The 13,530-nt window shown below is 42.0% G+C and overlaps 1 protein-coding gene across 1 annotated transcript; it reads left to right on the top strand.

Moving 5' to 3' along the window:
- The first annotated feature begins 3,026 nt into the window (after nucleotides 1–3,026).
- MAK16 (MAK16 homolog) lies at nucleotides 3,027–4,177 on the top strand. The gene is given in 3 exon segments (XM_019640300.1): nucleotides 3,027–3,204; nucleotides 3,207–3,417; nucleotides 3,420–4,177. Coding segments are annotated over 3 exon segments (888 nt in total). The 5' UTR covers nucleotides 3,027–3,030; the 3' UTR covers nucleotides 3,923–4,177.
- The last annotated feature ends 9,353 nt before the right edge of the window (nucleotides 4,178–13,530 follow it).

The raw sequence follows: 13,530 nt of genomic DNA on the forward strand, positions 1-13,530 counted from the left end.
AAATTCTCAGACCTGCCCCAAGGCTACTGAGTCAGAAACTCTGCAGGTGGGGCCCAGCAATCTGTGTGTTAACAAGTCTTTTAGGAGATTCTGATACATGCTCAACTTTGCAAATCACTGCTTTAGAAAGATCCTACCTCCATCTCACTGCATTAATTTAATAAGAGCTTGGTCAAGTAGCTAGGCTGGATACTTTCATTTATTCTTGTTTGTGCACAAACATGCACAGCGAGATCAGGACACACGCAGTGCAGTGATACAGGTAACAGCTTATAAAGTCAGCTGCAGAACCCAGGTTCCCTGACCCCAGAAAGCAGACAATGTCTAGTGCTCTTTCAAGAAGAAGAGTAAGGAAGAGGTGTGAGAGGAGGAGGGGGAAAAATCATGCATTTTCAAACTTGATTCCATAGGACACCAATTTTTTCTAAAGACAGTCACAGAATTCAAACACCAATGATCTTCACAGCCTTAATAAGACAGTTAAACATTTTAAATAATTTTATACCCCATAAAACTCAGCATTTTTGAGGACCTTGTTCACATCTTAAAAGAACATCCTACCAGAGATTCGGTGGGAACCTCAGAACTTCCTCCCAAACAACTAGTTTGCTTTTCTGTCGTAGACACTGTGAAGGAATCGTTAATTATGTTTCCTTCTTACAGAAAAGTCAGAACCAAATTGGTGAGTGAACATCACTCGGTCTTTGGTATAAGAGCCTCGTGTGGCTGCTTATTTTCCTGCCTCTGTTTCCCCGGCTTGATGTTCCTCCCTCACCATCTACCTTGCCGCGCACTATTTGTATTTTTGTCAGACATGACAAATCCTTTTAGGAAGGACGCTGGCAATAATAAAATAAATGTAAGGGCGGGGTGGGGGTTTCTTCCCCCAGAGTGTGACAGCCATCAGTCCCGCGGGGCCTGTCCTGAGCCTCTCCAGCAGCCGTGACTGTGTGCGCTGTAATAGGGTCAGCTTCTGAAAAGCAGGAGTGAAGAGAGGGAAGAACAGCTGTTAGCGGGAGAAAATTTTGCTCTTTGCACAAGTTGTTTCACGGCATTAGAAAAGAGGGGTCAGGAGAGGAAATTGAGGTCTAGCTTCTCTGTCTTGAGATGGACCCATTTCTGTCCTCCTTAGTCTTCTCATTTAAAAACTAAATCAGCATCCACACAGGATTGGCAAACGGGAAGCAAGCCCCCCAAACACACACACACACAAGATCCCAAACACTTCTCCTTTTGGGCATAACGCACCAGCTGCAGATGTAGACAGCCCTGATTCTACTCTGCTCAGAGTTCCCAGGGAGACGGGTCAGCAGCTTCAGGACAGGAAAGAATAGACAATTAGGGGCATCTGGTTCAGGCTTATTGCCAAACTGAGATCTATCTAGTTTGAAACAGGTCAAGGGTCTTTTCCTTGGGTAGCTACCTTGGAGGGACTTATTTCAGCTTCAAGAGAGGCTGATTGGAAAGGAATCGGGAATCAGCCACAGAACAGGGGCTGTTTGGAGCTACCCACTCTACCAGCCAGCAGTGCCTCCCAGGACAATTTCCATAAGCAGTTCCGTCAAGACTGTCGTGTCAACCTTGACCAGTCACTTCTGAGCCCAGTTACATCCATAATGACACTCCTCCACCTTCCCCTTCCCCCAGAGCATGACAGATGAGCGGCTTCATGGAACAAGTCCCCGAGCTGTGATGGGAATCCGTCTCGCTCCACTGCAGGAAAAATATATATCCCTGAACAGCTGTGAGGAATTCTTTCATTATTCATCTGCAATTTTACCGTTAGTTCTCGCTTCCTCTTTTTACAATAAAAAAATGAAAACAGATGAAATGGCATATTCCCATACTGGTTGTTTTTAAACACCCAGGCTGGATGGAGTATGGGAGGTGGTAGAGAGAACAATAAGAGAACAAGGAGTTTGTGAAGCCTGGGGCCGTGGGGACAAAGAGGGGATCTGCCCCTGCAGGGGGAAAGTGGGAGGGCATTTCCCAGCGTGGCCGGTCTGTGCGGTGACCACACAGGGTCAGCTCGAGGTGGCATGCTTATGTCCCACTGAAAAGCTTTATGTTGGAGGCAATTTATAAGCATCCAGGAATCAGATTGGGGAAGCTCTGTAGAGAGGAGAAGATAAATTATATGAAAGGCAGAAATACGCACAGGGTGAAGAGAGTACAGGCAGACACCCAAAGACCATATGCTCAGTGTTGTCTTAGAGAAGAAACCACCATGTATACTGAGAAGGTACAAACCCTTGAGGAGGGCTCTCAGGAGGATGCATACCTCTCCAGAAATGCATCTTAAGGTCAGTGCAAGCAGGCTGAGAGGAGCTCGTGGGAGAAGAGGTGCGGGTGGGTGGTGAGGCAATGTTGTTGGAGGATGCCACAGTCGGCCTGGCCAGAAGGAGGGTCTGACCAACTCAGTCAGCATTGATATGAATCACAAACCCATGTCAAAGCCAACAGCAGTAGTGGGGGAGATCGACCATCTGCTCACTGCTGGAAGACTCATTCAGTTAAGAACTTAACTAGCCTTCTTACGTATTCATTCAATCACTTCAACATAGATTTAGTGGACACCCAATGTATTTGTTTTCTATGCCACTTAACTCATTACCATAAACTTAGCAGCTTGAAACAACACAATTTATGATCTATAGTTTCTGGAGGTCAGAAGTCTGCACACAGCTCAGTTCTCTGCTTAAGGGTCTCACCACACTGCAATCCAAGTGTCAGCTGGGGCTGTGGTCTCATCAGAGGCTCAACAGAGAAAAGGTCTGCTTCCAAGCTCCCTTAGATAGTTGCCAGAATTCATTTCCTTATAGTTGCCTAACTGAAGGTTTCAGTTTTTTGCTGGAATCTACCCTCGGCTCCTAGAGATTACCCACATTTCCTAGCCTCATGAGCCACTTCAAGGCAGCTTGCTTCTTCAGAGCTGCCAACAGTAAGAGCAAGAATGCGGGGGAGGGGGTTTGTAAATTAAAGGACATATGTTAGATTAAAAGATATATCTACAGCTGAATCGCGGACACCATGCAGTCAGATGATGTTATCTGGGATACACTAGGAAACAAGCAATTTTGTTTCTTCAAAATAAGAACCAAGACACAGAGCTTTTGCAGAAATGAATATAGCCTGACTGGACTGTGTAATCGGTCGTCCTGTCCCCTGGCAAATAGTCAGTATGCCACTATCAAAGAAGAAAAAGGTACTTACTTTATCCTACAGGACAGTGCTACTTGTATATGAAGGTTATCGAGTGAGCAGCTTTCCCCAGATGTCACTGGGAACAGGTCCGGCTTCATAAAAACTATGAGGAAGCACTGGAGCAAATAGATGAAAATCTAATTTACTGGCCCCGTTTCATTCGACACAAATGTAAACAGAGATTCACCAAGATTACCCAGTACCAATTTCGAATTCGAAACTTGTTCCTTTGAGTAAGAAGGTGGAGCGGAGGGAAAAAAGAAGAGAGGAAAAGGCATTAATAGCTGCTCAGCTGGACAATGCCATTGAAAAGGAATTGCTGGAAAGACTTAAACAAGATGCGTATGGCGATATCTACAACTTCCCCATCCACGCCTTCGACAAGACCCTGGAGCAGCAGGAGGCATAGAGCGACTCTTCAGATGCTGAGGAAAAAGATGATGACGATGATGATGAAGATGTGGGAAAAAGAGAGTTTGTGGAAGATGATGAGGTGGATGAGAGTGACATAAGTGATTTTGAGGATATGGATAAACTGGATGCCAGCAGTGATGAAGATGAGGATAATAAATCCTCCAGTGAGGAAGAAGAAAAGGCCCTTGATGCCAAGCACAAAGGCAAAACACCCTTGAAAGGACCCTTGCAAAGAAAACGAGCATATGTGGAGATAGAGTATGAGCAGGAGACAGAGCCCGTGGCCAAGGCCAAAACCACGTGATTTTCCTAGAGACATTTATGAACAGGACTGAACATTCCGAACTTCTTCCTTTCATCCTCAACACATACATACCTCCAGTCTTCACTCCTTATGTTGTATATAACAGAATATTTGTGTTTTTGATATTTATGCCACTTCTGTGGGGCAAGAAATCTGGGAGGGAGTGGAGGAAATCCTTAAGTTGTAAACAGTATTTTGATAGTTTTGGCATATGTGTTGAAGTGACAGATTGAGCCCAAGAAGCTTAACAGATGAGTCCGTGGTTGTAAATATTTCTAAATTTTAAATGCTACCCACCCGTTTCCTTGGTGTCCACTCCCCCCACCTCAAACTTTATTTAGAAATGTCCAGATTTCCATTTTTTCTGTTCTCCTTTCCCTACTTCTATGAGAAAAGAAGGGAAAATATTTAAATTGAAATGTTCAGTATAAAAAAAAGGATATATCTACAAATCTCACTATCTGTACCACATTTGCATCCTGACTTCTTTTTAATGTAAATGATAATTATGAAACAATCAGAAAGTTGACTATCAACTGGATATTTGATATTAAAAATTATTAATTTTTAAAGTATGATCATTATATTTGTGGACTTCTAATAAAGAATCTTGAGCTTTTAGAATTTCATACTGAAATATTAAAGATAAAATGATATGTCTAGGAGATTTTCTTCAAAAACTATGAGAGTGAGAGAAGAAGGTGAAGCTATGAATGAGGTAGAATTCTCAGGGGTTGATTGTTGTGAGGCTGGTATGATGGGCACATGGGAGTTCATTAAGCTATTCTCTCAACCTTTGTGGGTACTCAAAATCTTGCATAATAAAAGCTTTAAAAATGAACAAATGGGTATATACCCTTGTCAGTAATCATAGCAATACAAATGAAAACCAGGTGATTCTATTTTGTGTCTATCAAATTGCCAGAAGTTTTTTTTAAATGACAATACCCATTTTAAGTGAGGGTGTGATAAAACAAATACCCGATACATTGCTGGGTAGGAAAGTGGGGAAGGGTGGAGTATAAATTGGTACACTCTTTGATCCAGTCATTCCACTTCTGGGAAATTAACCTAAAGAAATAGCCCTCAAAATGGACAGAGCTTATGCATAAAGATATTCATTACAAGATGTGTAATAGAGAATTCGCTTTACCCACGGTGCAGTCCCAGCCTTTGCCCTCAGCTATTGGAAGGTGAGTAGGCCTTCAGAATGCCCTGCCTGATAAGAGTGTCTTTGTTTACCTGGGGGCCGTGGCCACTGGGCAATCTAACACTGTGATTTATGATGGGGGCTTTGGCCCATGTGGCATCCACTCTATGACTGAAGGGGCTGGGACTAGAGATCAGTCACACAGGCAGTGAACCATGAAACCCCAATAAAATCTCTGGACACCAAGGCTCAGGTGAGCTTCCCTGGTTGGCAATACTTCAGGTTCATTGTCATGCATTGTTGCTGGGAAAGCGACACTGTTGATAATTCCATGAGAAGAGGACAACTGGAAGCTCTACGTCTGGCATGTTCCTGAACTCCACCCCATGTGTCTCTTCTCTTGGCTGATTTTCTTCTGTATCCTTTAACTGTAATAAGCCATAACCGTGAGGATAATTGCCACCAGTCAATTCTGTGAGTCCTTCTAGTGAATTATTGAAACTCAAGGTGGTCTTGGGAACCCCCAAACTTACAATCAATGTCACAAGTAAGGGTGGCCTTGTGAACTGTTCTCTTTATGTTCACAGTTGTCAGATATGACAGCAGTCTTGGGGATTGTGCCCCCTCTAACCTCACATGGGGTTATTTATGAAAGAAACTCCTGGGAACAACTTTAGTGTCCAATAATAGAAGCACTATGTGTTTCATGTATGCAATATTATGCAGGCATTAAATATAAGCACTTATATCAAGAATTTATATTAATGGGGGGAGGCTATGTAACATGTCCAGTATAAAATGTTTGATGTAAGTATTATTACTATATGCATGTAGATTTCAAAATACATGTAGACTAATGTCTAGATGAATTATACCAAATGTCAGTGAGTAGCTATTTTAGGGTGGTAAGATTATGTGATTTAAAAAAAAATAGTTTTCTACTTCTCTAAACTTTTTTAAAGGGCTACAGTATGTCTATATGTATAATTTACTTTGATAATCAGAAGTGTGTGTGTGTGTGTGTGTGTGTGTGTTTAGTTTCTAAATTTCAGCCACATTAGTGATGATTAGCATAAGGAAGGTAGTTCATGATCAAAATTTCAAAAGCTCAAACCTGAGTGTATCATTTAAAAATGTCACCAAAAGGAAAGAGAGATGGAATATAAGGAAATGTAGACAACGACAGGAGGAGCTCTGACAAGCACAAATATAAAGGGTGGAAAGAAGAAACACAAAACCAAGGGCCTACATAACAAGTAGCATGAAGCTCTGAGAACAGTGACAGGCTGTGCTATGGAAGAGAAGTTCATGATGACAGGGTGATGTGCGTCTATAACGGGGTCTGTGGCCTGGTAAACCCTTAGGATCACTTCCAGGCTAATGCTAAAAGCAGGTGCTTTAGTCCTTGGATGAAACAAAAGGTCCTGAATTGATACTATGCTCAAAACACTTTCCCACATAACAGTTCTATTCTCATAGGCCTTTATTCTTCAAGATCTTGGCAGAATGGAATATGAATACAAACTTTAATAAACAAGATGGGTTTCGGTTAAGGAGCATCAGAAGGCTAAAGCCAGCAATGAGTAGAGACTTGCAAAAAGCAGCAAGGGCATGAAAAAATGGCTTCTACTTTTTAATGTTAAGTTTAGGGCACATAAAACAACAACAACAACAACAACAAAAACGACACAAGCCACTGTTTAGACATGATAGTGATTTTTATCAGAAAGAAGGCAGAACTTCTACACCCCTAATTTGCTTCCATCTTTTCTGTCAAACAAAATCTCTTACCAAGAAATGAATAGCACAAATGTTGATAAGAGAATTAAAGCCCCGAGTGAAGAGATTATAAAAAGTGCACCTGTTGTCTATCTGCTCTAATGAATTAAAGTCGCTTACCTCGATGAATTACATTCCAGGATGCTGATAACCCTTGCAAATGGGATTGCTAAATTATTGTCAGGAATCGTGGAGGCAACCAGGATAATAGGAGATTCTAGAAGGGAGCTTTTATAACAAACTGCAGCCTAGACATAATGAATTACATTTCACTAAGCATTTTTATACATATTATTTGTGGGGGGTTTTTTTTTTGCAACAAACAAATATGGTTAGAGTAAATAAGAGAATAAGTACTAAATGGTAAAGTCTCATGCTTCCAAACCAGAGGGTTTGATGAACAAACCAAATATAAGGGTTAAATCTAAAGAGATTTAGCAGGATTGTGAATGGGAAAGAATCAGGAGTTGGGAGTTGGGAACCAGGCAGAAACTGGATCTAAAGGAAAGAGGTGGGAGCATATGGAGGGGATACTCTTAAGCGAAGGCCATGAGCACCAGAAAACAGATTTTGGTTAGTGTAAGAGCAACACTGGGAGGCAGTCGTGTCCAGGCAACCATTGGGTTTTTCAGAAAAACTGTAGCAAACTCACACATCAGATATGCATTAGGGCTGGACCACAGATTTAAGTCCCTTTCAATTCTGACTTTCTGCGAGTCTATCATGAAACAGTGGATCTATAACCTTGTTTTGACTGCAAGCACAGCATCCATCATATTAGGGAACATCAATCCATTATGTAACCCAGAAATTAAAGTTCAGTAAAGCCACTCCTAAGCTGCCATGTTTGATAGTTAGCCAAACTCCTGACACAAGAGTTCAAAGAAACTGAAGTCTTGTTTTCCTTGATGCCCATGGAGAGTTTGCAGTCACCTGGCTGTGGGCTGCGGCCCTCCAGATGGAAAGCATGTCTGAGTCAGTGCCTGTGTCAGGAGACAGATGGAAGGTGGCCACATGACCCCTGGTCCCACATCCATTCCACCAAATGGAGAGACATGACAAGCCTTTTATTTTCAGGACAGAATGCCATTGATTATTCCCTGTTAATGCTTCCCTGTCGATGGCAGGCAAGGACTAGAGGGAAATGGAAGGATGTGATATCTGGGCCCCCAAAAGGGAAAATCAATGTGATATGGTTTGTATTTCATCCTAGGATAACCTCTTTCTCTGAGCCCCAACCCACAGGCCACTGGTTCTCTGTCCATCAACTCCGCCAGACACTGTCACGTGTTTCACACTCACCAAAGGACAGGGAGGGAGGGGAGAGGAGATAAGGAATAGGCTCCAGGAATTATTCAACTCTGCTTTCATTTTCTTCTAGGAATTTACAGACACTAAACAGGGTACAGGCTGCACACCGGCTTCCTCAGCAAGTTCAGATCAGAGGGGCAGAGCCGACTAAGTCAGCCGAAGAAACCCTCGTCTGACTTATTACAGATGCATCCAGCAGTCAGCTCATCTCAAAGGATGACCTTGGAAAACCGACAACCTAGAAACTGCATGCCCCCTGGCACTTTGCTGAAAGTTACAAGTTCAAAGAAAGAGGCAAAGTCTTGTGATGCAGGGAGGTGAGAGGGAAGAAGCAGCCTTTCTTTGTGTACACACACACACACACACACACACACACACACACACAACACACACATACGTCAAATACCAAACGTGTTTATGTTCCTCTCTCCCCAAAAGGAACCCAACATTTGAACAAAATGCTTGAGAATCTTGGATCTAACAGAAAGGGGAATTTTTGTTCCCTCTTAGGTTTCAGGGTGAAGTGAAAGCACTACTACTTGATTGTCTTTAAGGTGGGGATGCAAACCAGTAACATCCTGATACCTAGAGCTACACTATCCTTTTGGTTCCAGACACGGCTTTTCATTAGCATGGAACCTCCTCAGTTTTACAGCCACTTGGACCCATAAAGTAGTGTTGCTTCTGGGGAGCTCTAGGATTGTCTGTCATCTACTGCTATCTTTCCCCTCCTTATAGGTGTTGCTCAGGAGAAATGTAGAAGATGTCTTCTACACTTACCTTGCTCCCTGGGGCCAGGAATCATGGACCAAACCCTCTGGGAGAAGCTGGACCAGGTGACCTCCAACGGGCTTTCCAACTCTCAGGCTCTTCGTAGGGTCCCTTGGTGCAGGCTGGAGTGGCCGAGCACAGAGTTCTGTTTTCTGCTTGTAGGTGGAATTTCACAGCTCATGTTTTCCATACCTACACGATGTGGATATCAATTCCACTAGCCTTATAGGCAGCACTTTTTCTAGATGTATAGGATTGAATCTGCATTAAAACATGAGCTGCTTTTTTAATATCTTAGAATAAAAGGATGTGTCCTGGCAGGAACCTCATTTGTTTTATGTTAATTCACAAATGACCTGCAGGGATTGCTACCTGCGAGGCTGTGGGATGTGACCATCAAATGGTCTTGAGGCTGCCTCTCTCCACCTCCCTGGATTCATCTCCCCACAGGGGATCAACTTCAGGCCTTGGGCTCTACCTACATCAGCTGATCACCGTCACTTCTGGCCCTGAGTCCTTCTCCCCTGGGCTCTGTGGCTCTATCCGGCTCCCTCCCCTGCCACCGAGGCTCTTTACTCCACACTGGCCAGGCAGGTGCTCAGGCCCTTGAGGGCAGGCAGAGGGTGCTAAAGACATCCATGGGCCACCACTCAGTCTCACACCTGGGTATCCTTCAGAGAGGGCGATTATCCTAATCAGAACAGATGCTGCCCAGAAAACCAAGGGGCAGAGTTCCAGCATGGCCTTTGCCCTGGAAGTTCCTTTTCACAATGTGGAGGATTATATATGGCCCATGGCCTATTCTGAAATGAAATGCCAGGAACCCTCAAGAATCTGCAGACCACAGGGTGGAAGGACCCCTCTGGCAGTCCAGGAAGGAGGGTCTCTGGGCAGTGCTTCCTGCCCATTTCCTGAGCTTGAAGGGGAGGTGGGGTCCACACATGCCCTTCCCCAAGCTTTCAGACATCAAACTATTGGGTTTTCAGAAAAGTCATGACGCATGTTTGCAACAGATGGCACTAGTTCACTTTTGGAAGTACTAGAGTCATTCGCATCTATGTTATTGCTACGTCATTTGACAGCTGACAGTTCTAGCTTCATTCTAAAAAAAAACTTGAGCGATTTGGTTGCGTTTTGGAGATTTTACAACGAGTTGAAGATGGAAGGCCAAACTGTACATTTTTGCCATATTTTACTGTTTTACTTCCATAAAGGGAAGAACGTGCATCAAGCTTGTGAAAAGTTGCATAAAGTTTATGGTGACAATGCTCTACAAGAATGTCAGCGCCAACAATGGTTCACGAAATTCCATGCTGGTGATTTTGATTTCAACAACGCTCCTCAGTCAGGGAGGCCCACCGAGGTTGATGACGACAAAACAAAGACATTGATAGAGTCAAAACCCACATTACACAACACGAGAGATTGCAGAAACATTGAACATCCATCATTCAAGCGTTCATGACCACCTGAAGAAGCTGGATACATAAGCAAGCTCGATATTTGGGTTCCGCATGAACTCAAAGAAGTTCATTTGACGGCGCATATAAACATCTGCAATATGCTCATTAAATGTGAGGAAAATGATCCTTTTTTGAAGTGACTGATAACTGGTGATGAGAAGTGCATTGTTTACAACAATGTGGTGCACAAACGGTCTTGGTACTGATGTGATGATTCACCTCAAACGACATTGAAAGAGGACATTCATCAGAGGAAGGTTATGCTCTCAGTGTGGTGGGATTTTTAAAGGTGTTGTGTTTTTCGAACTCCTACCAAGGAACCAAACAATCAATTCGAATGTGTATTGTCGGCAATTGGACAGTTTGAATCATCCAGAAATGTCTAGAACTTGTTAATTGTAAAAGAGTTGTGTTCCATCGTGACAACATAAGACCATACACAAGTTTGATCACCCGTCAAAAATGACTGGAGCTTGGACGGGATGTATTGCCACACCCACCATACTTGCCTGACCTTGCGCCGTCAGACTTCCACTTGTTTCGCTCTCTTCAAAACTCCTTGCATGGTATAATATTCAATTCAGATGAGGCTGTAAATCAGTATCTTCTTCAGTTTTTCGCAAATAAAGACAGATCCTTCTATGAACGAGGAATTATGAAGCTCCCTGAAAGATGGCAAAAGGTTATCGAACAAAACAGGCAATATATCATTGATTGATCTTCGTTCTTTATATAAATAAATGACCTTTGAAAAACATAGACAAAATGCGTCATGAATTTTCCGACAACCCAGTACAATGTATGTGGTCTGCTTCTGGGCTCTCTATTCTGCATTGATCCATTTGTCTATCAGTGCACTAATACCACATAGTATTACAGCTTTATAAGAAGTCTTTTTTTTTTTTTTGGATAAAGAAGTTGTGGTATATATACACACAGTGGAATACTACTCTGCCATAAGAAAAGATGAAATACTGCCATTAGCAACAACATAGATGGGTCTTGAGATTATAATGTTAAGTGAAATAAGTCACACAGAAAAAGTACAGAACCATAGGATTTCACTGGTCTGTGATATATAAAACTGAAAACAACAAAAGAACAAAAAATGACAAATGAAAAAACAAAACTCAGAGACACAGAGAATAGTTTAGTGGTTACCAGAGGGTAAGGGGAGAGGGGAGCGGTTGATGAGGGTAAAGGGGATCAAATATATGGTGATGGAAGGAGAACTGACTCTAAACGGTAACACATAATGTGATATATAGATGATGTATTACAGAATTGTACACCTGAAACCTATGTAACTTTACTAACTATTGTCACCCCAATAAACTTTAATAAATAAAAAAACCCCACAAGTCTTGATACCTGGCAGTGTAAGTTTTCCAGCTTTGTTTCTTCAAGACTCTCGATTCTTAGTCTTTATCATTTTCAGATAAATTTTAGAATTAGTTCATTTCCAAAAAAAAATCTGCTGTGATTTTGAATGGGATTGCATTCCCTCTATGGGCTAATTTGGAAAAAACTGATAGTTGAGCCTATCAATGCATGAATACAGCAAATCTTTCCATTTATTTTAGGTCTTATTTTCCTTCAATAATACCTTCTTTGTAAAGGTCTTGCACATCTTTCATTAGATTTAGTCCCAGGTATTTTATGTCTTTGATGCTACTGTAAATGGTATTTAAAATTTTAATTTTATATTTATTGCAGATATATAAAAATATTTTTAAATGTATACACATGACTTGTATTCATCTTTTGTTATCAGTATATATGTATATATTGGGTATTACAATTTTAATACAATTTTTTCCTTTCTTAAAATGTGTATCCATTTTTTTGGCAACCTTTGTATGTATATATCTCAGATAGGTACTATATATATACTTGAATCCAGTGATCTTGCTTTATTTATTTCTAATAACTTCTAATAATTCTAATAAACTGCAGATTTTTAAAGATTTTCTACATAAACAATCATATCATCTTTGGATGAAAAGGACAGTTTTATTTCTGCCTCTCCAGTCTTCATAACTTTTTTATTTTGCCTTATTGCAATGGTTAAGATCTCCAGGACAATGCCGAATAGAAATATCAATAGTATTAGGAGACATTCCTAATCTCAGGGGGAAAGCTTTCAATATTTCACTATTAACTATATAATATTTCCTGTGAGATTTTTATAGATTCTACTCTTTATAGATTCTACTCTTTTATTTTTATGAAATGTCCTTCTGTATCTTTAGTAATATTTCTCAACTTCTATTTACTTTGACTGATACGTGTATAGCTACATCAGCCTCCTTTTGGTTAACCTTTGCTTGGTGTGTCCTTTTCCATCTTTGACTTTCAATCTCTCTTTGCCTACACATGAAAAGTGTGCCTCGTGGGCCGGTCGAGTGGTGCGATGGTTAAGAACTGGCTTGGGACGCCAGAGGACCCCGGTTCGGATCCCACATATGAGGGCCAGTGACACTGCCCTCCACAGCTAAGATGCTGAACAACAGCTCAACCTGGAGCTGGGCTGCTGTGAGTCGCCGGCGACGGTGTAGGCTGCAGTCCCTGCTGCAGTGGGTTGCCATGGGCTACCGTATGTAGCCAGCAGCCAGCGTGAGCGGCCAGCAGCCGCAGTGAGCGGCCGTCCAGAAGCCGGCGACTGATCTGCCTCGCCCGGGAAAAGCGCAATGATGGTGCCAACTTGCGCCAGTGAGGCAACGTTCTCCACAACTAGACTGAAGAAAATGACAGCAACTTGTCTGTTCCCCTTCCCCCAATTCCCCAATAAAAATCTTTAAAAAAAAAAAAAAGTGTGCCTCGTGAAAATAATGTGTAGTTGGGTTTTTAAAATATTGTTCCATGTGGTAAGCAGCCTCTTTAAGATGATCCCAAATGATCCCCACATCCTGGTACTCAAGGCCTTGTAGAATCTCTTCCCCTCGAGTGTGCACTGAACCTGACTCTCTAGTGAATTCTAACGATCAGTTCTGATCATAAGTCATTTCACATGTATACACATGTATCTATAGGAAAAATTCCTATGATTGCTGGGCTAAAAGATATAATTTTCCTCTGTAATTTTGATAGATATTGCCAACTTCCATAGCTTGTACACTGTGTGAAAGTGCCTA

The sequence above is a fragment of the Hipposideros armiger genome, unplaced genomic scaffold (assembly GCF_001890085.2).
Source record: "Hipposideros armiger isolate ML-2016 unplaced genomic scaffold, ASM189008v1 scaffold_49, whole genome shotgun sequence".
NCBI classification, from domain to species: domain Eukaryota; kingdom Metazoa; phylum Chordata; class Mammalia; order Chiroptera; family Hipposideridae; genus Hipposideros; species Hipposideros armiger.